Source organism: Canis lupus, chromosome 11 (genome assembly GCF_048164855.1).
Source record: "Canis lupus baileyi chromosome 11, mCanLup2.hap1, whole genome shotgun sequence".
NCBI classification, from domain to species: domain Eukaryota; kingdom Metazoa; phylum Chordata; class Mammalia; order Carnivora; family Canidae; genus Canis; species Canis lupus.
Genome location: NC_132848.1, coordinates 20,759,729 through 20,786,084, shown reverse-complemented (window position 1 = coordinate 20,786,084; position 26,356 = coordinate 20,759,729). Strand labels below are relative to the sequence as shown.

The 26,356-nt window shown below is 64.1% G+C and overlaps 1 protein-coding gene and 1 long non-coding RNA gene across 5 annotated transcripts in view; both read left to right on the top strand.

The window, feature by feature from the left end:
- The window catches only part of TAFA5 (TAFA chemokine like family member 5), a 154,734-nt gene that overhangs the window by 87,781 nt on the left and 40,597 nt on the right, over nt 1-26,356 (top strand). For all 4 annotated transcript variants that reach the window (XM_072843496.1, XM_072843499.1, XM_072843497.1 and 1 more), the window contains exon 2: nt 6,488-6,637. In XM_072843496.1, the coding sequence (XP_072699597.1) occupies nt 6,488-6,637 (150 nt within the window). The remainder of the gene's footprint in view (nt 1-6,487; nt 6,638-26,356) is intronic.
- LOC140642636 (uncharacterized) lies at nt 18,048-25,433 on the top strand. The gene is made up of 2 exons (XR_012039053.1): nt 18,048-22,754; nt 23,224-25,433. It is a non-coding gene; the product is annotated as an uncharacterized lncRNA (long non-coding RNA).

Below are 26,356 nucleotides of genomic sequence, written 5' to 3'. Positions count from 1 at the left end.
ACTGACCTGTCCCGCCCAGCCCTGCAGGCCCTTCATGGCCCCCTGCTGCCTCCCTTCTGCCTCGGGGTCCTGGCAACGCGGACTCCCCAGGCTGCAGCCCGGAGCGCGCCCAGCCCTGGGTCCCCACAGGTCAGAGGTCATGGCAGGGTCTGCCCGCCTGGCCCCCCCCGCACTCGGTGCGTACCCAGCCCCGTGTGGCCCAGCGGATGCAGGGGCACGGCCGTGGCTCAGAGCTGGGGGATGGGGGATGTGCTGACCTGAATGTGGGGTGGCCTCAGCAGAGCCCTGAGGTCAGGGCTGCCCGGAGCATATCAGGGGCACTTCTGGGTGGGCATCGGGGGTGCCCACCGCCAGGCCCTTCAGAAACTTGCTGTGTGGATGGCGTGGATCGAGGCGAGCGCACCTTACCTCTGCACGGCGCTCAGAATCTTGGGGGGCCCTGTCCCCCGAGCTGTCCCCTGGCACCTGGGGTGAGCACCCCTGCGACTGTCACCTTGGACCTCAGCAGAGGCGCTGATGGAGGGATGGCTGAGGATTCACACACTCTCACCGGCTTCTTCGGTGGGGGGGGTCCCCATCACTTGTGGGTGCAGCTCATGCGTGTTTGCAGGAGGCGAGTCACGTTGCGACCAGACGCGCCGACTCTAGGCTCGGGGGGGTGGGAGGGTGAAGGGGTGAGGTCGTTGCTGCCAGGCCGAGCAGGCCTCACACTCCCGGGCTCAGCACAGCTCTGGGAATCCTGGGACACGCGTGGCGGGGGAGCAGGGCCCAGCCCATGCCCCTGTGTCAGACACTGGCACGGCCTTTGCGGGCGGCCTGCTGGGCGGGCTCCTCGGCACGCGCGCTCTTTCCTGCTGTCCACGCGTATTTAAGAGACCTCGTGGCTTCCAAAAGCATCTAGATTTATGGGAAGATCGTGGAGGTGGGTTAGGAAGTGCCCACCTCCTCGTGCTGGAAACATCTTACTCGCCCTGACCTGGGCCTCGGTTGCTGCTGGAGAAACGCTTTATCCCTCAGTCGTTGACTCCGGTCCGTGTGTTACTCGGGGTTCCGTCGTCTGTGCACCCTGTCCCCATCTGCGCGGGGTCCCACCCAGGACCCGCAGAACCTCAGGCCCCACAGCTCCCTGGGCTTCTCCCGCCCACGGCACCTTCTCCCACGGCCCGCGTGTGTCACGGCGGGGGCGGCACCGAGGGCCTGGGCAGGTGTCCCAGGAGGGCGCTTGCTCGGGTCTGCCCCACGCATTCCCGAGAGCGCACTGGGCTGTGGGCCGGGACAGGAAAGCCGCAGAGGTGGAGGGCGCCGTCTCCTCCCATCGTGTCCGCGCGGGTGCCCTGAGTGCGGCCCAGCTTCCGACACGTGACTCCTCGGCGGCAGCTGCGTCTCCGTGCTCCCTCCGGGCCCTTCTCTCTGGAAGGAAGTGGCTGCGTGGCGGCCGTGCCATGCGCGTCCTCGGGGACAGATGTCCGCGGACGTTGGTGGGGCTTCCTCAGCATGGAGATTCCTTACCTCCTACCTATTTGATGATGCCCCCCCCCATTTATGGGCATTGGCATCAGTGGGGAGTGTTTTTATGTTTTGAGTCAGATCCGCTGCTGCTTTATTTATCTGGTTGCTCAAGTGCCTCGGCCTTGGCCCCTGGGAACCCCTGGGAACCCCGGGGCCCGTGACTCAGCCTCACTCATCGCCGATTTTGTGTGTGTGTTGAGCACACACAGGGTGCAACAGGCTGTGTCCTTCCATTTTTTTTTTAAGATTTTATTTATTTATTCAAGAGAGACACAGAGAGAGAAGCAGAGACACAGGCAGAGGGAGAAGCAGGCGCCATGCAGGGAGCCCGATGGGGACTCGATCTGGGGACCCCGGGATCCCGCCCGGGGCTGAAGGCAGACGTTCCACCGCCTCTAACGTGGCTGGATGCTGCCAGCAGCATCTGGACGCCGTTCCGGGATCCTCACGTCTGCACGTTTGAGGTCACTTGTCGCGTTGACGTAATGCAGCTTCCGGCAGGTGCAAGGTGCTGTGTGTCCCGTTACAGCAAGCGTCCCCTGAATAGGCCCCTGGACGCAAGCGTCTCTGAGCTTCGCCGAACTACCCCTCCCTCCCTCCCTCCCTCCTTCCTTCCTTGCACACTGGCCGCCACATTTATAATTTTCCCTGTGAGATGGTTTCTTCCGGGACGTCACAGGGCTGGGATCCCCCACATGCAGCTTCTCACACCGGCTTCTGCCGAGCGACACGCATTCGAGGTTCTCCTGGGCCGTCCTGGGGGGAGCTCCGTCGTCGGCGCTTGTGCCCATTTTCACTGCGTTGTCCATTCTCTTTCGGTTGAGTTTTCAGGTCCACGCACCCTCCGGACACGAGCCCGATGTTAGGTGTGTGCGGTTTGCAAGGATTCTCTCCCTTCCGTGCTCTGGGCGGTGCCCCCCCAGCGCAGGGGCGTTCAACGTCAGTAAAGCCTTCCTAGAGCACATGGTCGGCGTGTGTGTAACAGCTCACTGCCAAACTGAAGTTCACGTAGATTTTCTATGTTGTCTTCTAGAAGCTTTTTTGTTTTTAAAGGTTACATTTATTTATTCATGAGACACACACAGAGAGAGGCAGAGACACGGGCAGAGGGAGAAGCAGGCTCCCCGCACGGGACTCAGTCCTGGGACCCGGGGTCACGCCCTGAGCCAAAGGCAGATGCTCAACCATGCAGCCCCCCAGGGATCCCATTCTTGAAGCTTTATATTATTGCCTTTTCTTATTTAATCCCCATTCCGAGTTGATTTTTGCGGATGGTGTGAGGCCTGAGTCTATGCTCCCTGTTTGCATATCAGGCTCCCAGTGATCCTGGCTGCGGAGCTCATTCCTCTGTGGAGTTACCTTCGCTGGACTCCGTGGCCGTCCGAGGCCTGTGCCCCCCGCGGCCCCCAGCGTGCACCGGCCGCCCCTCCTAGGTAACCAGCCCTCAGATCCGTGGCTCCCTGGAGCCCAGAGGATGCACGCCGAGCCTGGGAAACATGCTTTGCTGACCCACAGCTTGACCTGGGTGCTGCCCGTGCTGCTCAGAGAAGGCCCGGCAGAGGGGGCTGCACGCGGTTTCCAAAGATCCATCCTTCCTGAACCATCCGGGGTGTCCCGAGTGCGGGTCCTCCCAACACAGGAGGGTTAGCGGTGCTGCTGCCCCTGCAGTGAGGGAGCCCCTCCATCTCCTGCCCCTGCAGCCTGCATGCGCTGGGGAGCTGGCCGTCCCTGGCAGGGGCAACTTCCATGTGCCCCGGGCATGATGACATGGGTCCCACCTGCAGACCCCACCGTGCCGGTGGGTAGGGTGCCCACCTGCAGCCCTGGGTGTCCCGTGGTGCTGCTGGGCGCTGTCCCCTTGATCGTTAGGACAGCTGCACCTGGGTAGCCTCGTTCCTGAGGTGTCCTCTGCCTCACTGGGCTTCGTGGGGAGATGCAGGTGGGAGACGCCCAAGCCACAGCCCCGGGCATGGGGCAAAGAGGCTGCCTGCTGTGGTCTCAGCCTTGTTAGTCCCACCGCCCAGGCAGGGACAGAGGCTCAGGGAGGGCGGGAGGTGCCTCCACCGAGCTGTGGCCCTGATGTCTCTGCCTGGGATCTCCCGGGGGCAGGAAGTGCTGCCTCTGGTCTTGGTCTGGCCTGCGGGTGCTGGAGGGCCTGTGTGGTCGAGGTCAGCTTGGGGGGTGACACTGGCCAGGTGAAGTGCAAGGGGCCTTTGTCCAGCACAGGTGACCATGGTCTGCTTCTGTGCCCCCCCCCAGGGATGGCATGGTGGGGGACGCCGGTTCTGCCCCCACAGGACCCAAGTCTCCAGGGCGTCCCTGGAGCTCCTCCCTACTATAAGCCCTCCTGTCCCTGGGTCCCTGTCCCCGTCCTACCATCACTGCTCCTGCCCCGTCCAGGGGCCTCCAGCGTGGTTCTCAGCCAGGGCAGCCGGGGAGGGCCGCCCCTAATGCAGCCCCAGAAGCCTCCACGTGCTCCTGCTGACGCCCGACCGGAATGCCGTGGGGTCCCGCTGCAGTGGCATCTGGAAGACAGGCCATCCTGGGGAGTGTGCACCCCGCACATCGTCATCCTCCCACGTCGGGCATTCCTGTGTTCTCAGGGGCTGGTTTTCCTCCTTCTGTCCGAGGGCTGAGTGGTGCCCCAGGGGCCACGCTCACGTCCTGACCCCCTGTGTGCACAGTGGCCCCGTGCAGTTGGACCTCGCAACCGTGCTCTAGGCAAGGGGCTGGTCTGCGTGGCCGTGACACGGGTGGCTGGGCGGCCGGGGACACGCTCAAGCAGAGGCACGCTGGGATGCCTGCTGAGGAAGGAGGCGGGGCGGGCTCCCTGCGGCTGTGGACGGGCATGGGTGGGGGCAGGGGGTCGTGTCCTGCAGGCACCTGGGCCCATCCCTGGGAGAGCGCAAGGCTGTACCCCTTCCCAGGCAGCCTGGCACGTGGACCTGCCATCTGAGGCCCCTGCCCTGGGTCACATCTCCAAGCGGTCGCACACATAGAGCATTTGGGGGGCCCTGGGGGGCCAGGTCACCCCACACCCAGCACCACTGCTCCAGGGTGTGGCCCAGAATGGGGGCACCCGGGGGATGATGGGGTCAGGCCGGCGTGGCCACGGCCTCCCTGGGCGAGGGCGCTTTGGGACGTGCAGACCCCATCAGGCCCCTGCTCTGGCCCCACCTGGCCACCCCTTGATGTGCGGGGGCCCAGGCGCAGGCGTCTCAGGGCTCGGAGGCAGGGGTGGCCACGCTGGCCGGTGAGCTCCTCGGTCGGGGAGTCGCAGGGCTGGTCTGCGGCTTCATTAGCAAGCAGGGCTCATGGTGTCCAGGGAAGGGGGGCCAGTCCCCCGGACCTGGGCCTCTGCTGCCCACAAGGGGCCTGGAGTCGGGCCAGCAGCGCCCAGCCGCCCATCACAGCGTCCCCCGGGCTGCGAGTCCAGCGTCGTCTGCCACGCTTACGGACCAGCTCAGTCTCCTGCTGCCCCCTGAACTCGTCTCCGGGGCTTTCACTGCTCTTGTCACAGGAGGCGCCCCCTCTCCATCCCGAGGACCCTCTCTCTGCTGCGTGCATTGATCTACTCACCCTGTTTGTTTTTGCCTCATTTTCTGTGCGGTACGTAATTCTTTGTGTTGTTAGCTGATGGAGGCCCAGGTGTGCAGCCGAGCCATCCAGGGAGGGGGCGCTGGGGCACAGCCCCCGGTCGGGGTCCCCGCGGCTCGGGAAGGAGGTGCCCAGGAGGGCCCCGCTGGCTTGCCCCTTTGCCCTGCACCTGTACCGTGCACCCCACAAACTGCGTGTGCTGTCCACACAGGCTCTGCTCACCACGCTGAGCCCAGGGCCGGGCATGCCCTGTGCCCCCCACCGATGCCCCTGTGGCTCGTGGCTCTCACCCTGACCCTGCGCCCCCAGGGGTCAAGGTGGCCCGGGCAGCTCCTGGCCGACGGGGTGGGTGGTCACTCCATGTGATGCGTCCTGCCAATGTGCGTGATCCCTGGCTGGGCTGGTTGCCTGCGGGTGACACAGGTGCTAGGCGGAGCCATGAGTGCACAGGACCTGTGGGGGCTCTCCAGCGTGGACGTGCAGGGGGCAGCCGGGGTCGCAGCCTGGGGTTGCACTGGGGCAGCGGCATGGAGCAAGGACGGCCTCATCTCCCACGAGGGGACCCCCCTCCATCCAGCGCTGGCGCCGTCTTTACCCTCTGAGTTAGCAGCGGGCCGTCGTGGAGCCGCACCAGTGTCCAGGCAGGAGGCAGGTTTGTCCCTGTGCTGGGCAGGGGCCCGTGGACCTCGGCCAGACAGGAGGGGCAGGGGCGCTGCTTAAATGGGTTCACTGGTCAGCTTCATGGTCAGTGCATCCGTCCTCCGCGTGCTGTGCTGTCCCCGAGGCCGACCAAGGCCACGGGGCCCCGCTGTCCCCCGTCCTGTGCCTCTATCCTTCGGGGCTGGGGCAGCATCCACGTGGGAAAGCAGGCGTGAGGGGTGCGACCAGCGCCTGTGTGTGCAGCCCATGCGCGGAGGTGGCCTGTGTGTGTCCCCGCCGCTCCCCGCCAGCCCCGTGCCGCCCGGGAGCTGTTCCCTCCCATGGGGCGGCCTGCACAGTCGGCAGGCCCGGGAGGGGGTCTTTGCTGCATCCACCACCCGTGGGCCAGGTGGGCGGGGAGACCGGGGCCCCGCGGATTCCACGGCTGTGCTCTGTGCGGTCTGGATCCTTCCATCAGATGCCTGACAGCGCGACGAGGACCTTTCATTTCCGGGCATGGCTGGTGGGGCCCCATTTAATTTCCTGTCTGCCGGGCGGGGCCTCGAATGCCGCCGTGTAAGCGTGTGAAGTGGGGGTCGCGGGCCTGACCTGGCGCTGGCGCTCACAGAGCGTGTTAGCGCAGCGTCCTTTCAGGTGTCTGAGACGTGCCCCCGAGGGTGGGAGGGCGGGCGGTGCGTCCCCCAGCCCCGACACTCAGCCCACGCCTGTGCCTCTCTTGCAGGTCAGCTGGCCGCCGGCACCTGTGAGATTGTGACCCTGGACCGGGACAGCAGCCAGCCCCGGAGGACGATCGCCCGGCAGACGGCTCGCTGTGCCTGCAGAAAGGGGCAGATCGCGGGCACCACGAGAGCCCGGCCTGCCTGCGTGGACGGTAAGAGCCCACGGCCGGCCACCCATGCCGCCTGACACAGCCCGTCCTGCCCCCGGCCCAGGGTGTCTGAGGAGGCCCCCGTTCTCTGGGTCAGGCCTCGGGGTGGCCAGTCCCGTGGGGTGGTTGCGCCCCCGGGCAGCGTGGGCTTGTCTGCACATGTGGTGTCTGGGGAGCTGCGGGCGCAGGGAGCCAGGGTCCCGGGCGTGCCCACGGGGACTTGCCCCTTGTGTCGCTGTGGGCAGAGGGGAGCGGAGGCCATGCTGGGGCAGGAAGGCCTGGGGATCGGGACACCGCTGCATCCATCGCCCGTGGCTTCTGGCTGAGGCCCAGGCAGGAGGGTGGGCTGCCCCTGCTCCGGGTGTGGCAGGTGTCGGGCACCCACGGGGGGGCCCCGTCCCCTTGGGCGGCTGGGAGGACATGGTCGCCCCCCCATGGCCACCGGAGTCAGACGTCTGACTGCTGAGATGCGCCCTGTTAACATCCTCGCGGAACTAAGGCGCCTCGTGAGGCGGTGCCTCTGGGGATTGTCTTGGCAGCAGAATTAAGGGTGTTCCTGAAAGGGTGCAGGGAGGCCCCCACCAGGGCGTCAGAGCAGCCACGCCATCCGGAGGGCATGCGCTGGCAGACGAGGCCACGGCGTGTGGTCCACGTGAGACCCGGCCTCCTGCGGCCACAGTGGGGGGGGGGCTCCCCACGGGGGGCACATCGGAGCCAGGCCGAGCCCTGTGATCGGAGCAGGCGGCCTGGGGGCTCCTGAGGCCATGCCAACGGCAGCTGCGGGCTCTGTGGGGTAGGGGCGCCCACGCAGGGATGCATGAAGCCTTGGTGTCGGGGGCCTGCGGAAGGTGTGGTCGCAGAAGGACGCGGCAGCCAGGTGCCAGGGCCCAGCCGTGCCTGTCGCTCCCTAGCAGCCTCTGCGTGGGGCCCTGGGCACCTCCCCGGTTCAAACCAGCTGCTTAGCCTGGAGCCCACGTCCTGCTGACCTCTGGCACGGGGACCTTTGCAGCCCTCGTGAGGTCACCCGATGAATGACAGCAAGTGCCGAGCATGCGGCCAGGACATCCTCGGGGCTCAGAGCACGGGAGCTCTGGAATCTACTTGCAGTGGGGGGGGGGGCACCTCAGGGGTGTAGACTCTAATGTCACTGGAGCAGGCTTCCCGATGGTCTAGGTGGACCCCAGGCAGCCCCCACAGCCACAGAGCCCCCCCTGGAAAGGGAATAGTAGAGGCACGAGGCCACCTTGGGGGATGGAGACAGGTTGGATGGGGGCCCCTGCCCCAGTGTCACCGATGAGCCTATCCTAGGATGGCCTGGGGCTGTGGGGGGCAGTGAGTCAGCTCTGGAGCTCAGCTCCTCTGGGCCTCTGGCAGGGCAGGTGGGCGGGGGGGGGGAGACCCGTCCAGGGATGCCTGGTCCAGGTGCCCTGTGCACCTACAGACCCACAATGCCCTGGGCGCCCCACCTCAAGGGCCGAGCTGGGCGCCCCACCTCAAGGGCCGAGCTGGCCTCTCCTGGTCCAGGGGCCCTGCAGCACCCACAGTGCCCTGGACGCCCAGCAGGCTTCCGGCTGGCCCACTCACCCCAGGCCCTGTGTCAGCTGCCTTCTAGTCCCCGTGGCCACCTGCCACCTGCCGTGCACCACCAGCTTCGATGGGTCCTTTGGAAATTCTGGTGTCAGGGTGCAGGCAAGTGGGAGTGTCTTAAGGATCTGGCGCTCTGAGGGGCTCGTCACGGAGCCAGTTTGGTTTTTAGGATGCAGAGTCTGTCCTCATTAAAAACACCGACCAGTTGGATCCCACGAAAGGCGTGCAATGGAGCCAGCAGGTGCGCGGCTACTGCAGGGCGGCCCTGTGGATTCTGGAGCCGGGTGCTGCCGACCGGATCCCTGGGTGCAATCGGGCGGCCTTCCTAACTCCCGGGGAACTGCATGCATCTCCGTGTGTCCCGCGCTGTCCGACTCCCGAAACTGGACCAGGCTGGCCGTGACGTGAGCGTGCCTCCTCGCCCACGCTGCCCGGTGCTGCCCGGTGTCGCCCAGGTGGACGCTCCCAGCGCCGCCCCTGCCCCCCGGCCCCTTGCTGGCCCCGTGAGCCCGAGGGAGAGCTGGCGTCAGGCTCGAGTCTAAGGGAACCTGGGTCTGCCCGCTGAGGCCGCGCTCCTGCCCCTCCCGCCGTCCTCCCCGCTCAGGAGCCGGTCCCGGAGACCCAGGTTGAAACCTGGTGCTTCCAGGGGGGCCGGACACATTTGTCGGCTCGCGTTCTGCGTGCTGCGCATTTTCTCGGCTCGCGTCTCACTTAATTTTTGCTTTGCTGTTTTCTGCTCTGTGTGCGCGGTGTTTCCTCACGTGTGATCATGGCCGCTAAAGAGAAGCCCTGAGCCTCGCTGGGCTGGTTGGGATCCACGTGAGCTGGGTTTCCACGGGGACAGTCTGTGCAGACCCTACCATTCGCTGAGCAGGGCAGCTTAGACACGTGGGGGCACCCACGTCTGCACCGATTTGTTCATTTAGCAATTGGCCTGTTGGTTCATTCACTTGTTCGGATCAGCGTGTTCTCCTGGGCGATTGACTTGAAATCCCTGATACCCAGAGGGGGCGGCGCCGCGGGGCCCAGCTGGATTGTGAGGCAGGGGCTGCAGGACCCCGCGGCAGCCCTCTCCTGTCCAGGGCCCTGGCAAAGCCGCATGCACAAGGGAGCGTTGGAGGGGGTTTTGAGAAGTGAAGGGGAGCTCGCCGGGGAAGACTGGCATCCTGAAGGCAGGGGCAACTCCTGGCTGCGTCCTGGGCCCCAGGCGTGTCCAGGCGGACACCTCCCCGGCCTGTACGTGGCAGCACCATGACCCACTGGGCCTGCAGGGAGTCCTTCCAACTTAGCAGTCAGGACAGGAGGCCCTGAAGCAAAGGCCGCGGGGCCTCCCTGCAAGGCCCCGCGGCCTCACGCACAAATACGGGAGCCCTGGCTCGCCTCCAGGATGTCCCGCTCGTGGACACCACAGTCATGCCCACGGCTCTGTGGGGCCCTGAGCACCTCTGTCCCCATCGGCAGAACCTCGCAGAGCTGTTATGATGACCGTGAGGACCCTGAGGACCGAGAGGACCCTGAGGACTCAGAGGACCACAAGGACACTGAGGAATATGAGGACATGAGGACAAGGAGGACCATGAGGACCCTGACCAGGAAGACCCCGAGGACTGTGAGGACCCTGAGGACAGGAAGGACTGTGAGGATCCTCAGGACAGTGAATCTCTGAGGACCCTGAGGAGGGTGAGGACTTTGAGGACTGTGAGGACCCTGAGGACCGTGAGGATAGTGAGGGTGGTGAGGACCCTGAGGGTGGTGAGGACCGTGAGGACTGTGAGGACCTTGAGGATCGTGAGGACCGTGAGGACCCTGAGGACCATGAGGACCCTGAGGACAGTGAGGACCCTGAGGACCGTGAAGATCATGAGGACCATGAGGACAGTGAGGACCCTGAGGATCCTGAGGACCGTGAGGACCCTGAGGACCATGAGAACCATGAGGACCCTGAGGACCCTGAGGACCGTGAGGACCATGAGTACCTTGAGGACTATGAAGACCCTGAGGACATTGAGGAATATGAGGACATGAGGACAAGGAGGACTGTGAGGACCCTGGGGACCATGAGGACCCTGGGGACAATGAAGACCCTGGGGACCTGGAGGACCCTAAGGACTGTTAGGACCCTGAGGACCCTGAGGACCATTAAGACCATGAGGACGGTGAGGACCCTGAGGACAGGGAGGACTGTGAGGATTCTGAAGACAGTGAATCTCTGAGGATCCTGAGGAGGGTGAGGACTTTGAGGACTGTAAGGACCGTGAGGACCGTGAGGATAGTGAAGACCCTGAGGACCCTGAGGACTCTGAGGACTGTGAGGACCCTGAGGACTGACAACCCTGAGGACCCTGAGGACCCTGAGCCCTGCAGTCCTGGCCCCAGGCCTCGCCCTGCCAGCGCGCAGCAGAAGCCACCGACGTCCTGTCCGTCTCAGGGAAGGAGCGTTGGTCTTTGTCATCAGCAAGTCGTCCTCCGTCAGCTGGCTTCTCGTCAGACTGTGGAGAGGAGTCATGAAAGGAGCAGGTGCCAAGGACGCAGGCAGTCAGGCGCAGAGCAGGCTGCGTGCAGAGCCGGAGACGTGACCCTGGGAGCCCGGGGGGGGCCTGTGAGCCCCACACACCCTGCCACCGCCCGGGGTGCAGGAGGTGACTGGAGCTGGCACACGGCCCCGAGAGGCTCCGAGGACACCACGGGTCCCTTCAGTGCTGTCCAGCTGGGCTCCCCGCCGGCCATGCCGGGACCCCCTGAGCGACACAGCTGACCAGAGCGCGGCGGGACGCCGCCTGTCCTTGCCTGGGGGCTGGGGTGCCCGACGCGCCTGTGACGGATGGAAGGTCTCGTCTGCGGGCCCCTCGTCGCCATCCACAGCCCGGACGCCGTGGGCTCTCCACGTGGGATATGACACCTCAAGGCCTCTCTGCCCTGTTGCCTGCTGTGTCCAGCTCAGGGAAGCGCCTTCCCCCTCCCATGCGTCCCAGCAGTGAGTGACGCACGTGTCCCAGCCGCGGCCTGGGCACCCGGCCCACAAATCCCAACCCAGGGGCAAACGCTGGGGAGGCCTTGTGTACGGGTGGGAGCTGGGGTTCTGAGTGAGCATGGGGTCCTCCATCGGGCGGGGCTGGGGGTCACGGTCCAGAGATAAAGCCTTACGTGTCCTGTGGGCTCGTTGCTGAGTCCCCAGAAGCCACACACCCAGCACTGAGGCCGGACCCGAGTCATAGCCTGGGTCACAGGCTATGACCTGGGTCTCCCACCGGGTACACACGCCGGTGCAACGTGGATCAGAGGCTCGGGAGGACACGGCTGCGTCCTCAGCCCTGTGCTTGGCAGACACTTAGAGCCGCCTCTGAAAGCGCACGGGGAGAGAGGATGGACGGGGAGCCCTCGCCCAGGGCGAGACCTCCTGTGCTTCAGAGGACACCGGCAGGGAAGCAGGGAGGCCGCCCGCGGTGGGGGGCGGGGGTACTTGCACGACACGTACTCGACGAGACTTGTCTCCAGCACATGGAAGGGGCTGTAACGCGACCAGGCCAGGACCGGTGGCCCCGCTGAGGGGTCCGCGGAGGCTTGAGTGGCCGCTTCCTCAGACACCTCTGTGCACACGGCCCCTGCGCACCTGGGAAGCTGCTGTGTGGGGCGAGGAAGAGGCCCGCAGGCCCACGGAGGGCACCCCTTCACACGCACCGCGTGGGGAGCACTGCATGGGGAGTGCCGGCCTGGGGAGCACTGTGTGGGGAGCAGTGCTTGGGGACATTGGCCTAGGGAGTACCCACACGGGGAGCACTCTAGGGAGTACGACATGGGGAGCGCCCCTGAGTCAGGCCGTCACAAGTGCCGGGAGGATGTGGAGAATCAGGACCGTCGTGCCACTGGTGGGAGAGCAGCGGGGTGCAGCTGCCTGGGGAACCCGTCGGGCTGAAGGCTGCGCATCACGTGGCCGGGCAGGGCTGTCCCTCCTGGGACCCGGGTGCCCCCGGAGGAGCAGTGGAGGCGGGCGGCCACATGTGCCCCACGCATGGACCTTTGCAGCGGCCCGAAGCTGCCGGACCAGAGGGGAAGCACCGCCAGCGTCCATCTGTGCTGAGTCCCTGAAGGCGGCTTGTCCATGGGACAGAACACGATTGAACCATACAAAGGAGTGACACGTGCCGCGACATGGAGGGACCGGGTGCGGAAGGACGGATGCCGTGAGAGTCGATTCACACGTGGGTCCGCATGTGCCGGGCAGGTCTCTGGAGTGACACGGCAGGGGTGCGGCCGTGGCAGGCGGGCGGGAGCCAGGCCAGGAGGTCGGGGCTGCCCCCCAGGCTGTGACGTGATCTGAACGGCTGGCAGGGGCGCAGCGGAGTAAACCCACAGAGGCCGTGGGATGTCGTGCTTCGGGTGGGTGAGGCGATGTAGGGCTCAGGCGGCGCGGTGGCAGGATTCCAGGAGGACGGTGGGCTGGTGGGTCGGTTGGGCCCCAGGCGGGGTCCAGCTCAGGGGCCAGCTGGCACCCTGGGCCCCTCTGCCTACACCCACAGTGTCCCTACCTCTCACGCGCGGCCCCAGGCTTCACGAATTCGATGTTACTGGAAGGAGAAAGCCACTCGTTCTGTGGCAAGTTGTGCCTCGTGACATAGCAGCCGCCGTGTGGCCATTTGATGTGTAGGGAAAGAGATCACAGGGTCAGCCTGTCGCCGCCGGTGCCCTTCTCCCTACCCTGACTCCCCTGGGGTCCCCACCACAGAGCCCCAGGAACACGAGGGCTTGGGCGAAGGACACAGAGGGTGCTAGCACTCGGAGGGAGGCTGCATGTCACCACATGGCAGCCTGGCTGGGGGGCGGGGAGCTCCCGGCTTTACCACGCCCTGACGGGAGGAGGGGCACACCCGGGCAGGTGAGCAGAGGGGTGTGAACACAGCCAGCTGTGACCCCAGGGTCTGACCCCAGGTTGTGTCCCCAGTCTTTGACCCAGGTTGTGTCCCCAGGCTGTGACCCAGGCTGTGTCCCCAGGCTGTGACCCAGGTTGTGTCCCCAGTCTTTGACCCAGGTTGTGTCCCCAGGCCGTGACCCAGGCTGTGTCCCCAGGCTGTGACCCAGGCTGTGTCCCCAGTCTATGACCCAGGTTGTGTCCCCAGGCTGTGACCCAGGCTGTGTCCCCAGGCTGTGACCCAGGTTGTGTCCCCAGTCTATGACCCAGGTTGTGTCCCCAGGCCATGACCCAGGCTGTGTCCCCAGGCCGTGACCCAGGCTGTGAGCCAGGCTGTGTCCCCAGTCTATGACCCAGGCTGTGTCCCCAGGCTGTGACCCAGGTTGTGTCCCCAGTCTATGACCCAGGTTGTGTCCCCAGGCCGTGACCCAGGCTGTGTCCCCAGTCTATGACCCAGACTGTCTCCAGGCCATGACCCAGGCTGTGTTCCTAGGCTGTGACCCAGGCTGTGGCTGCCCAGAAGCCTCCCCGCCATGTCCCCCTGCCCTCCGCCAAGCAGGCCCCCCTCCCCCAGCCACATCTCTCCCATCCTCCTGACCCCAACAGACTCTTTCTAGACTCTCACTGTTTCCACGCAAGATGGGACCTCAGTTGAGCAGTCCTGAAACCCGGGGTGGGGGTGCGGGATGCGTGGAGCGGTCAGATGCTCTTAGCATGAACAAGGCCTGTGCAAGGAGCGGCCCCCCCCGGAGGGGGAGAAGCCAAGTGGCTGGGAGCACCCGCACCTCCTGCTGCCGTGGCAGGAGCACTGAGGGTGGGGCACAGAGACAGAGGCGGGGGGGGGAGGAAGGGACTGTCACCGGGCTGCACAGACCTTAGGGGACTGCAGGCCCAGGCACGGCACGACAGCTCGGGAGGGCGTCCCGGGGGAGCTGCGCTGTGTCGAGGGAGGCGGCCGGACCACCCGCTCCTGCTCCCCAGCTGTGCCTGGATCCCAGGGACCCCCGGCCGCGGGCCTGAGAGAGGCCCCCCTCACGTCCACGTCCTGTCCCGGCCGCTCGCTGAGAGGAAGCAGCTCTGAAGGGCGGGTGGGATGGAGTGGACGGCAGGCCTCGGGCTCTTGGGGAAAAGCCTTTATGTGTTTGGAGAAGCGGGCATGAGGGTTCAAGTCTGTTTAGAAACACGTGTGTGTGTCGTTGGGCAGCGTGTGGCCTCCGGCGGGTCAGCGGGGCCCTGTGAGCTGTGTGAGCGGTGATGTCCCCCTCCTCCCGCGGGGTTGCTCGCTTTATGGGGTCCGTCGGCCAGAACCGCCCCCGTGGAGTGCTGCTCAGGCTCGCCGTGACTTGGGAGCCGTGTGTGCGGTGTTCAGGGGTCTTGGGAGCTGCTGGTACGGTCAGTATTAAAAGCTGAGTCAGGGAGGATCCCTGGGTGGCTCAGCGGTTTAGTGCCACCTTCAGCCCAGGGCGTGATCCTGGAGTCCTGGGATCAAATCCCACATCGGGCTCCCTGCATGGAGGCTGCTTCTCCCTCTGCCTGTGTCTCTGCCTCTCTCTGTCTCTCACGAATAAATAAATAAAATCTTAAAAAAAACAAAAAATAAAAACTGAGTCATATAAATGTACTCGGTGAGTAGATTATTTATATTAAAAACAAAGATATCCAGGGACACCCGGGTGGCTCAGTCGGGTGAGCGTCCAACTCTTGGTTTTGGCTGAGGTCGTGAGCTCGGGGCCCTGGAGTCGAGCCCCATGTCAGGCTCTGCGCCCAGTGGGGAGTCTGCTCGAGACGCCCTCCCCTCCCCCCACCCCCCCACAATAAAATCTTTAAGAAAAAAATAAAGATATTCACTTTGGGATCCTGGGAAAAGAAGAACTAGCGAGCCTCAAATCCAGTAGAAGGAAGACAGTAACGAAGATCAGGATGGAAGTAGTGGAACGCAGAATAATAGAAACAAAGAAAACCCATGAGACCAGAAGTTAATTCTCTGAAATAGGCAGAATTTGCAAACCTTTGGCTTAAATAATGAGTGGGGGGGCACTGGACTCGCTGGGTCAGGGGTGCGGGGGAGGACTGTGCCCTTCACAGCAACACGGAGCATTGAAACACCGCAAGCAGCCGCCTGTCCACATGTCACATGACTGGATGAACGGGCACGTTCCCAGAAACGCGCACGGACCCTCAAACTTCCAAAACCACGTGTGCAAGAGGAGGCCCTTGTGAGGTGCACGCCTTGCGCCAAAGCATCAGGCAAAGACGCAGGGGGACCACTGGCCTCCCGGGTGTTGGCGAAGAAAGCCTCACCACGGACTGACCAGCGGGGCCCAAGGGCGTGCCCGGAAGGCTGCCCGCCACCAGCAAGTGGGTCTCCTCTCGGGGTGTGGGTTCTAGGAGGTTCCACATCCGGAAGGCCCTATCAGATCCCAGAGGCACGGAATCCAGGACAACAGTCACGGGAAGGTCTCCGTAGCTGCAGAGAAAGGATGTGACGGAATCCGACGCTGCGTCACGGTCACAGCGTTCCACAAACTAGGAAAAGAAGACTCTTTCATTATAACGAACAGCGTCTTGGAAATGCCCCCACGTGACCCCTCTTCAGTGGAGGGAGACGGGGTGCTTTCACCCCGATTCCAGGAACAGGACGTGAGCTCACGGCTCCCGTGCGGCATTGTCCTGGAGGCTGTTGCCGGGGCAGGCGGGCGAGAGAAAAACAAAAAACTAAGAGTCATCCTGATGGGAAAGGAAGACGTAAAGCTCTGGGTTCACGGGTGACGTGATCTTCCGTAAATAATAATCTTTTTTTTTTAATTTATTTTTTTAAAGATTTTATTTATTCATGAGAAACACAGAGAGAGGCAGAGACACAGGCAGAGGGAAAAGCAGGCTCCCTGCGGGGAGCCCGATGAGGGACTTGATCCCGGGACCCCAGGGTCACTCCCTGGGCCAAAGGCGGCGCTAAACCGCTGAGCCACCGGGGCTGCCCCATAAATAAAAATCTCAGGGAAGCTGCGCACGCGCCGGGAACTAAGGATTTCGGGCAAGGTCACAGGATACAGGGTCGATGTAAAAAAATCGAATTTCTCTGCAACGGTGGCGAATGATCTGAAAATGATCTTTAAAAAAAAAAAAAAACAATTCCATGTACAATAACCTCAAAAAAACGCCCAAATAGTCAAAAACAGATGTAGCGAGCGCCAGGCTGCTGCATCGGAAGCTGCGAACCAGAGCCGAGCTAATAACACCCTTTCCCTCATCTTCTACATTTTAATCAGCGTGCGAGAATAATCAGCGTGTGTGCGAGAAGAAATGTCTTTGAGGAGATTCTCTCCAGGAAACCGGGAGCTGATGGGCCCCAGCGTGGGGTGGGAGCCACGTGCTCTGATTGGGACCGCGACCCGGGGCACTTGTGGCATTAGTCGGGGTCGGGCACGGGGCCCCCGCTGATCACCACGCAGAGCCGGCCGCCTCCACCCTCGCTGCTGGCTCAGCTCAGGGCCATCGCGATGCCCCTTGTGGGGGGGGGGGGGGGGACAGGGAGACCACGTCAGGCCCGGCTCTGCGCCCAGGGTGCAGTCCCCGGCCTCCCATATGTACCCCTGTCCACGTGCACACCACACAGATGCACCCCCGTGCTGAGCATCGTGCCTCGGTCCCCGTCTGGGCTGCGGGTGGGGGGACAGGGGTGCCGCCGGCCGCTTGCAGGCTGAGTCCAGGGAGGACACGGGAGCGGCCTCTGCGCATCGAGTCCTGTCCCTTGTCGGGGAGGGCAATGTAGACAAGCAGACGGACTCGGGCAGTGTTGGAGACGCAGTGCGGCCTGGGGGCCCCGGGGAGGCCCTGCGGGAGGGGTGCCGAGCTGGGGGGAGGGTGGGGGTCCCTGCGGGAGGGGTGCTGAGCTGGATGGGGGTCCCTATAGGAGGGGCACAGAGCTGGGGGACGGTGGGGGTCCCTGCAGGAGGGGTTCCGGGCTGGGTGGGGCCTGTAGGAGGGGCATCGAGCTAGGTGGGGCCTACAGGAGAGGTCCTGAGCCGGGGGAGGGCGGGGGTCCCTGCGGGAGGAACCCCGAGCTGGGGCGAGGCCCGGGGGCCCTTACCTGCCCTCCTTCCCTCCAGGCCGCAGGTCTATGTGCCCCCTTCCCCCGGCGCGGGCCCTCCTTGGATGAGCGCAGGCCCCTCCCTCTGTCTTCGATGTCATCGGAGATTTCCAACTCAATTAAACTGTGTGATGAGAAAAGGAATCAAAGCCCGGGAAATTCTAGACGAGACAGTTTTGTTTTGATCTTGGGAGAGGCTTTGATGGGGACCGCGGGGCAAGGGCAGCCGCCTGCCCCACCCCCCGCCATGTGCTGCCGGTGCTGGGCTCCGGGCAGGATGGAGGCGCGGCCCGGTTGCCCCAAGGCCCCCGGACACAGTCCCCACCGTGTACCCCAGGCCGGGCAGCTCCATCCCCGGGGGCTGGGGCAGTGGGGGAGGCCGGGCAGGTCTCTGATCCAGCTCCTGGAGGGCAGGGCCTGCTTCCTGTGTGCGGGAGCCCGGGTGCTGGCCTAAAGCCTTCTAGAAAAATCTCTCCCCACCCGCCCCCAGAGAGTAAATTTGGGGCAGCAGGCGTGGACGCTGGGAGGGGTCAGCGTGGTGAGGGTAGAGATGAGGACGGGGCGGTGCGAGGGGCAGCCCCTGGGGGCGCGTGCAGCGCTGTTCATGAGAAGGCCCGTGCCCACCCCGAGGCTGGAGGCCGCGCAGGCGGTGCAGCCAGTGCCTGGAGCGCCCCGTCCACCCTGGCAGGTGTGCGTGCACCTGTGGGCCTGTGCATGGGCGCCTGGGGCAGCTGACCGCCCGCCTGGGGGCTGCGAAGGTGAGCAGGTCAGCGGGGAGGGAGAGAGGGCCGCTCAGGACACGGGGCGGGGCCGAGCCCAGGGGGGCATGAGCCAGGAGCCCGAGTCAGGGTGCAGAGGGCAGTGCCGCACCTTCCTGGTCCTTGGGGCTGCGCGTGGTGGAAGGAGGCGCTGACGGGGACAGAGGGGTCCTTGGATGACTCAGGATGTCCGGCAGCGTCCCGGCGGCCATGGCTCCTGCGGGCGGGACACCTGACCCGTGCACGCGCTGCTAGGACCCAGGGCGCGCTCAAGGGGCAGGCGCCCGCTGCCCCTAATCCCGTAATTGGCGGCTAACGGCCTGTGCCCGTCCCTAACCGTGGTGCGTGTGGTCCACAAACGTAGTGTCCGTGACAAGGGCTCCATCGAGGCTGTTTGTCCTCCGGAGAGGTGGCTGCGAGCCGGGCGGGGAGGGGCCTGGAACGCTTGTTTCCATGAAGGGCCTTGCGGGGCGGACAGGCCGCCCGCGTGTGCTGCGGACCCTGAGGGGGTCAGACCTGCATGTTGGAGGGTGCGCGGGCCACGTGGTGGGTGGCCCCAAGGTCAAGGCTCCTGCGGCGCAGGCGGGATCGGAGCCCCTGGGCAGCAGCCCCTCCAGATCGGCCGCCTCATCAGGATGTGGGAAGTCGCCGGGCCAAGGTGTTTTGTCACCGCGCGGACGGCAAGAGAGCACGTCCTGTGTTGGATGAGGGTGGTTTTACGTGGTGGTGACTGTGATTCACGGCAGCGTCTCTTGGGCAGCTTTACAGACCTCTGGTGACTGTGTTCCGTGTCATAAATACGGCGGGAGGCACCATTTCCAGAGGCTGGGATGTTTGGTCCTAACTTCTCCATTTGAACACAAATCCTAAACCTTGTTAGGTTCGGCTGGTTCTCCGCCAGTTAGGGAGCCGGAGGGAAGCTGCAGCCCCGGGGATTTAGTAGGGAATGCTGGAGGATCCTTATACTCCGGGACGCGGCCGGCGCTGGAGGACCGCACGGGCCTCGGACATGTGTTACAGGTCCCTGCTCCGTGGGGCGCGCGACAGCCATGACCTCTGGGGGAGTCGCGTGCTCCCCATCCAGGACGTGGCAGAGCTCCCGTGTCCAAGACCCGCGATTCCTGCTGCCGGGAGTGGCCCGGCGTGGGCAGCGGCGCCCTGAGGGTCCACGTGTCCTGCAGTGAGTGGCCGTGTGTCTCCGAAGCAGCCCCTCGACCTCCCTGACTCGTCTTCTCATCTGTCAAGTGGGCGGAGGTCCTGCATCAAGGACCTGAGACCACATGTTAGCACACCGGTTGACCCGGCCTGGCCCGCGGGCCCCCCAACTGTCCCCAGGCCCGTCCCCGGCACCAGCTGCACGCACCCCTTGGGGTTGGCTCCTTCCTCAGCTCCCGGGTCCCAGGCCGTGGCTCACCTGCTGCTTCCCAGGCACCTGGTTTGCGGGGAACGCTGCCTCCCACACGCACTGCCTACCGTGACCCCGACCCGTCACCCGCCTTACATTCGTGTCCATCTTTAGAACCAGTGTGAAAGGCTAAGTATTTGCAGCAGGTAACGTGCACGGTGGAGAAGGGTGGAGCTTGAGGAAGAGATGGCGAGCATTTTTCCAAACCCAAGAACACGGCCGTTCCATGTTTTAAAAGTGTTAGTTCCACCGGAAATCATGAGGAAGCGGACGCCAAACTCGGGACATGGAGGGGATGGTGGAGGGGCCGGGAGGCGTGGCCCCAGGGCGCGGACTGCGATGCGGGGCTTCCGGCTGCGTGTGGATCAGGGCCCCAGGCTGTCGGCCCCCGAGCGGCCTCCTCGCTCCCCCGTGATGCTGTCTGGTGCTGGGAGCCCCCATGCCCTGTGCCGACCCAGGGCCTTTTCCAATTTTGGAACTTGTAGGTTCAGGGGCATCCTTGGGTCAGCGAAGAGCGTTAATCCACAGCAGGCACCTGAAAGGAACACACGTGTGGGTGGGGAGCCACCCGCATCCCTGGTCCATCCCATCTGTGGGACATGGACCTGGACGCCCAGGTGGGGCCTCTGTAGGTCACAGGACTGTGGTGCAAACGGCAGCTGGCGCTTGGGACCGGGGCCTGGCCGGGCACACCCGGGGCAGAGGGTTGTGGGCTGACTCGCAGTTTGCAAACCGTGCGTGTGTTTGCACGTCCAGGAGGGGGGATGTGCAGGGACAGGCGGCCAGCAGGCCAGGGGCTGGTGGTCTGGGTCCCACAGCAAGCCGGTGCCAGCCAGCGCACGCAGGGCGGGAGCCTGCACTTGTTGGAAACGTGCAGGAAAGACGGCTGAGGATGCAGGAAACCCCACACGGGCTTCAGCTTTTCCTTTTTTAAGATTGTATTTATCGATATGAGAGAGAGCGCGTGCACGAGCATGTGAACAAGAGCAGGTGGAGGGGCAGAGCAGGGACCTGGACGCGGGACTCGATCCCAGGACCCGGGATCATGCCCTGGGCCGAAGGCAGGTGCTCAACTTCTGAGCCACCCAGGGGCCCCCAGGCTTGAACTTTTAAAAAGGAAAGAACAGTAAGCAGCAGTACTTAGGTCTGAGCTTCCCAAGGACACGGGGACCACGCAGGGGGACACGGGGACCACGCTGGGGGAGGGGCCGAGGGGCTCCCCTCCGGTGTCAGGATGGGTCTCATCCCCGTCTTCAGGGCCGACACTGAGGAAGCACCACATTGTTAACAAAATGAGGCGTCCCCCGAGTGCAGCCCCCACCTTGGGCCCAGCCTGCACCCCCCCGTCCTCTGGGGGAACCCTGCATGCAGGGATACCCCCACCCCCACCCCTGTGGGGCCTGGAGCCGACCCCCAGGCTCAGTTTCCCCTTGTAGCCAGGGGGGAGGGCAGTGCTACCTCCGGGAGGCTGCGGGCCTCTGTCCCGAGAACGAGCCGTGTCTGGACGCCACGTGCACACAGGGCAGCAGCAGAGCCACCAGCTGCGCCCCAGACCCGCGCCCCTGCTCGGGCTGTGCCCTTGGCGCAGAGTCATGGACATCCCCAGCTGGGGCTCCGTCCAGGCCTGGGAGCCATCGCCCTAAGGCCCTGGTGGCCGCCAGCCGTGCCCGATTCTTGGCGCGGAGGAAGGGAAGGATGGACAAGACGGCTCAGCTTCTGCCCCCTGCTCACAGCGCCTGCCCCTGCGCTGCCTGCCCGCAACCCGGGGCACTGGATCCCCGTGGAGTCCTGGGCGGCCCGAGGGGGGCCCCGGCCGGGGGTGGGGGTAGGGCCTGGGCACAGCGGCCGCCCTGGGCTGGCAGTTTCCAGCTGTGCTCGGACGCCGAGAGTGTCCAGGGTCGGGTCGGGCCAGCGTGGCCCTCCCTTGGCCGGGGTCACAGTCCAGCTGGGGTGGAGTCAGATGACCTGGACATGTTGGGGTGTGTCCCGCAGCGGCGGCTGCACCTGCTGCGGGGCCTCGGGGGCGCTCGGAGCCATGAGCCATCCCCGGGGTCAGGGTGCAGGGCAAGGCTCAGGCCCCAGCCCCACGCGGTGCCCAGCGCTTCCAGACGGGCCCTGGCCTGCGAGCAGGTGGTCTTAGGGTCCGCGGAAGTCGCAGTGGGAGGCCAGTCTGGTCTCTGGGGCCCTTTCTTGGCGGCATGGCCCAGCTCAGGACGTGGGCAGGGCCCTGCGGACACCTCGGAAAGTCAGCAAGGCGGCCACGGTCCTCTCCAGGGAGCCCGCGGATTGGGCCATCTCCTGGGAACCCACACCCGCCCTCCAGAACCCAGCTCAGCCCCGGTTGGGAGACTCGGACGCCGCGGGGGTCACACCAGTGAGCAGACGGGTCATTGGAAGATCTGACCTCCTCTTACTCAGTCGAGCTTTGTGAAGTTCAGAGCGGGCAAGCAGCTTCCGGTAGCGACACCTGCCTCGGGGTCCAGGTGTAGATGCAGCAAACTGCCCCATTCCTCTTGGGGTCGGCTCTGGGGTCGGCTCTGGGATCATGGAGTGTCGTCCAGACACCACGTCTTCTGCACACGCCTGGTCAGACCCCAGCGCCCTCGATTCAGGTCCGTGCTCCACGGGTCCTGGATCCCGGGCACCTTGGCACCCAGTTCAGTCTGCTTTCCCAGAGCCACAGCCTTTTGTGGACGTGGGACACAGCATATGGCAGGTGGCTCGCACCATGCTCGGAGCTCAGAGCCCCAGGAAGGGTCTGAGGGGTTCAACTCACCAGGGATGCGCCGAGTTCTGACCCCGGCACCTGGTCACGCAGACTCGCGGAGAAATGGGTTAGGATGGGTCCTCAGCTTGGGCCTTCGTCTTTGTGAGAAGAGGGAGGCACCCTGTGAATAGAGACACACGGGAAGGAGGCCATGGGTCAGCAGGGGAGAGGGCAGAGGGATGGTCCAGGAACAAGAAGGCCGAGGGTGCCGGCCCCACTGGAAGCCGAAGAGGCACAGAGGACCCTCCTCGGAGCCTTCGGGGGAGCCCGGCCCTGCCCACACCTTGGTCTCAGACTTCCCGCTCCAGAGCCCTGGAGACACGTTCCGGTGGTTCCATGGTGCTGTGTCACAGAGGCCCCAGGACCCTGGCACATGATGTCTGTCCCAGGAGGTGCCCTGGCCCCACCTCTTCCACCAACAGGACACCTGGGCCACAAGTCTGCTCCTCCCTGGCAGCCCTGGCCCCTCAAGGGCCCCACGTGGCCACAGCTGTAGGGTCCCTTCGCACGCCCAGGCCCTGGGATCTGCACACACCGCTCCTCCCAGCCGTCCACGTCCACCTGCTTTCTCTTCGTCCAATACCACCAGGGAGTGAGCAGCAGCTGTGTGAGTTCTCTTGCAGGTGGCCTCTCGGGAGGTCCGGGCGACCGCTCGCTGGGTGGCCCTGCTGCTCGGGGAGCTGGAACTGTTCCTCTCCTCCGAGGAGGCCCTGCCCCAGGCTGCAGCCCCCACCCCCTAACCCTGCCCCAGGCTGAGGTTCCCACCAGCTAACCTCACCCCTCACCGGACCCCCATCCCTAACCCTGCCCCAGCCTGAGGTCCCTATCTCCTAACCCTCCCCCAGGCTGAGGTCCCCACCCCCTAACCCTGCCCCAGCCTGAGGTCCCCACCCCCTAACCCTGCCCTGCCCACACCCCTACCTATGCCTGCAGCCAAGACCATGGCACCCCAGTCCCCTGCCAGACCCCCATTCCCCAGCCAGGCCAACCTGTCTCATTCAAGCTTTTGTGTCTCAGAAAGCTTTTGAAATAACTACAAGCTGTCAGACTTTTCCTCAATTTCCTGGTTTTTCCAGGGGCCATGATTCTCATGCTGGAGCAGATCCTGAAATCAAGGCAACAGTCACTCCGGGGCCAGGGACCAGGACATGGCCAGTCGCGGGCCTCTGTGCTGTGGGGATGCCCCTTGGACCACGAGGTGCAGGCTCCCTGAGGCTGGGCAGCAGGGAAATGGGCAGCACTGAACCCAGAAACGGGAGTGTCAGCTGGAGAGTCCTCCCATTTCCTGCCTTCCTGAGGAAGGCTGAGCAGGGTGGGCTCCCGGAGACTTTCCGGGAACCGTTCGGTATGAACAGGCTCCTTCTCTCGGGACGTGACCAAGTACAGCCCAGAAGTGCAGCGCCATCTCTCCCGCTCAGAGCTCAGGGCACCGAGGACTCCCCAGGGGAGCGAGGTTGGTGCTGTGCCCTAAGAGAGGACCCGCCATGACCCTGGAGCGTCCTGAGCCCGAGAGGCCCCCGGGCGCCCTTTCTGTGGGGCAGGTGAGGGTCCCCGAGACAGTGGACCCCATGGGCACAGACCCGCAGCAGGCAGAGAGGGCAGGGCTGTCAGAGGACGGAGGGGCTGGGCCTGCAGGAGATGCTCCAGGAGCCTCGGGGGGTCGAGGCTCGTTCTGTGGACGTGCAGTGGTTTCTCCCTGTTAGAGTGGAGACCTCAAGCCCTCTGCCCCCGGCTGCCCCCACAAGGTGCTCACGTAGTCCTTCCTCACAGTACCCCCCACCCCCAGCCAGGTGGGAGCCACGGGCAGAAGCTGCGGAGCCCATGGGCTGTGGCCACTCCCCCATCGCTGCCCGCTGACCTTCCTTGTGGACTGTGGGACGAGCCCAGAGGAGGGGAGGGAGGAGCTGGGAGTCCAGGATGCTGGGCCTGACAAGCACGTAGGCCGGGTGTGCTGCAGGGTCAGACAGAGGGAGACAGAGTGGCCGCACGGCTAGGGACACCAGCCTCCTTGTTTTTCCTTCTGAAGCTTGCTCAGAGGGTGGGAGGAGGGGAGACATCCCTGGCGGGGGCGGGGGGGGTTCATTGGCCCTTAGCAGCAGGCATGACCCCATCTGAGGCCGCCAGACACCTCAGGCCATTGAGGGAAGTAAAGCAAGTTCAAGGGTTCTTGGTGCTCAGCACACCAAAGGTTTGGATGGGCAGATGGACGGATGGATTGGTGGATGGACAGGTGGACATACAGATGGTGGATAGATGGATGATGGCTGGATAGATGGATGGGTGGGTAACTGGTTGGAGGGTAGATGGATGGATGAGTGAGTAGATGGATGGAGGGAATATAGAAGGATGCATGTGTGGATGGATGAATGAATGGGTAGATGGGTGGATGCGTGAATGATGGGTAGATGGACGGATGGAGGGGGATGGACGGATGAATGAGTGGGTAGCTGGGTGGATAGAGGGAAAATGGTTGGATGGATGGATGAATAGTTGGGTGGATGGATGGATGATGGGTAGGTGGATGGAGGGGGATGGATGGATGGATGGATGGATGTGTGGGTGGGTGGGTGGGTTGATGCATAGGTAAGTGAATAGATGGGTAGATAGATGCATGGTTATTTATTTGGATGCTGGCTGGCTGGATGGTGGGTAGATGGATGGATAGAGGGATGATGGATAGATCAGTGGGTGGATGGATGGATGGATGGATGGATAGAGGGATGATGGGTGGGGAGGTGGTTGGATAAATGGATAGAGGGATGAGGGATGGATGGACAGAGGGTGGCCCTCTCAATATCTTATGGGCTCCACAGTGAATGAAATCTGTGATTGGAGTGAGTCCGAGTGCTAGCAGGGCACTGGCTGCCTCCCGGAAGCTGTCAGTGTTGCTGCCCCAGCCTCTCCCTACCAGGCCTGGGCGTCCCTGTACAGGCAGGACCACCCCCTGCTGCTGCTCGCCCACCTCCTCCACCTCTGCACAGACTGACACACAGCGGCCCTCGACAGCCTCTTGATGAGGACACGTCCCATCTCTGCGTGAAGGAAGGGGGGGGCGGTCCCCACACGAGGAGGCTCCAGGTGCAGCTGCAGCAGCTTCCTGGAACCAGAGTGGGGACGCTTTCCTCTCCAAACACTGGAATTAAAACCCGGCCGCCTCTCCCGTCCTCCCTGTTAAGCAGCTCCTGTCAATTTGTGGGAATTTGCCCAAGAAAAATGATTGGAGTGTTTTTTTTCCCCCTCTACTTACATTTCTTAATCTTAATGAAATAATGAAACAGCTAGCTCATGACAACTGTGTTTTTTTCCCCTTTCTTCCTCTCAATCTAATTTGATTACACAAATTTGGAGTGTTTTCCACTGGTGTGCTGCGGTACACTCATCACAAAGCAAGATTTGCACTCCTGAGTGCTGGGGAGAGTTCCTCGGCAGCTAATGAATCACGCTAATCAGAGAACCATCTTGAAAATTAATACATTCTACTGTAACTATTTAAAGAAAAAATAATTATTGAGACTGTTCTCGCTAAATTATGCTGTCTAGAAGTTGTAGAAAGAAAATTTTGTCTAATTTTGAGATGGAATCCGAATTTTGCAAATTTTTCTTCTCCTGAGTGATTAAAGGTCTGGGCGCTGGGGAGCCAGGGGGAGAGCGTGGCCTCGGCTTCCTGCCCGCAGGGCCCCGGGTGTGTGGAGGGCCAGCCTCGCGTGGGCCAGGGCCCGGCTGCCCGGGGACATGCCCCCGAGCAAGCAGGCCTTGCAGCCGCTCACCACCCAGGCCTCTCCGGGGGTGGGGAGCCCCCTGCCGCCTTCCTAGCATGGGGGGGCGGGCCTTGACTTCACCAGGTCCTGGAAAGCAGGTGTGCTCACTGTAGGGACGGCTGTGGACAGGCGCCGGCCGGTGTGTAGCTTTGCGGGGGGCCTGGGGGTCCTCCCCGCCCCGGCATGCTCCCCGACCCCTCAGGGCACCTGGCCTGCTTTGGTCAGCCTGATGGCACTGACCTGCCAGCTCCGTGTCTCCCTCCCTCCCTCTGACGCCGTCAGCTAGATGCTTTCCTCCATTGCTGGCGCTGGCGGGGTCCCCAGGCCGGTGGGAGGGGCGCAGGGGTGCTCTAGGGGGCTCGCCCTGTGAGCAGACGCCTTGGCCTGCGTGTCCTGAGACAGGGCTCCTCCGATGGGAGCTGGGGTTGGCAGGTGGCGGTGCCCCTCCCTC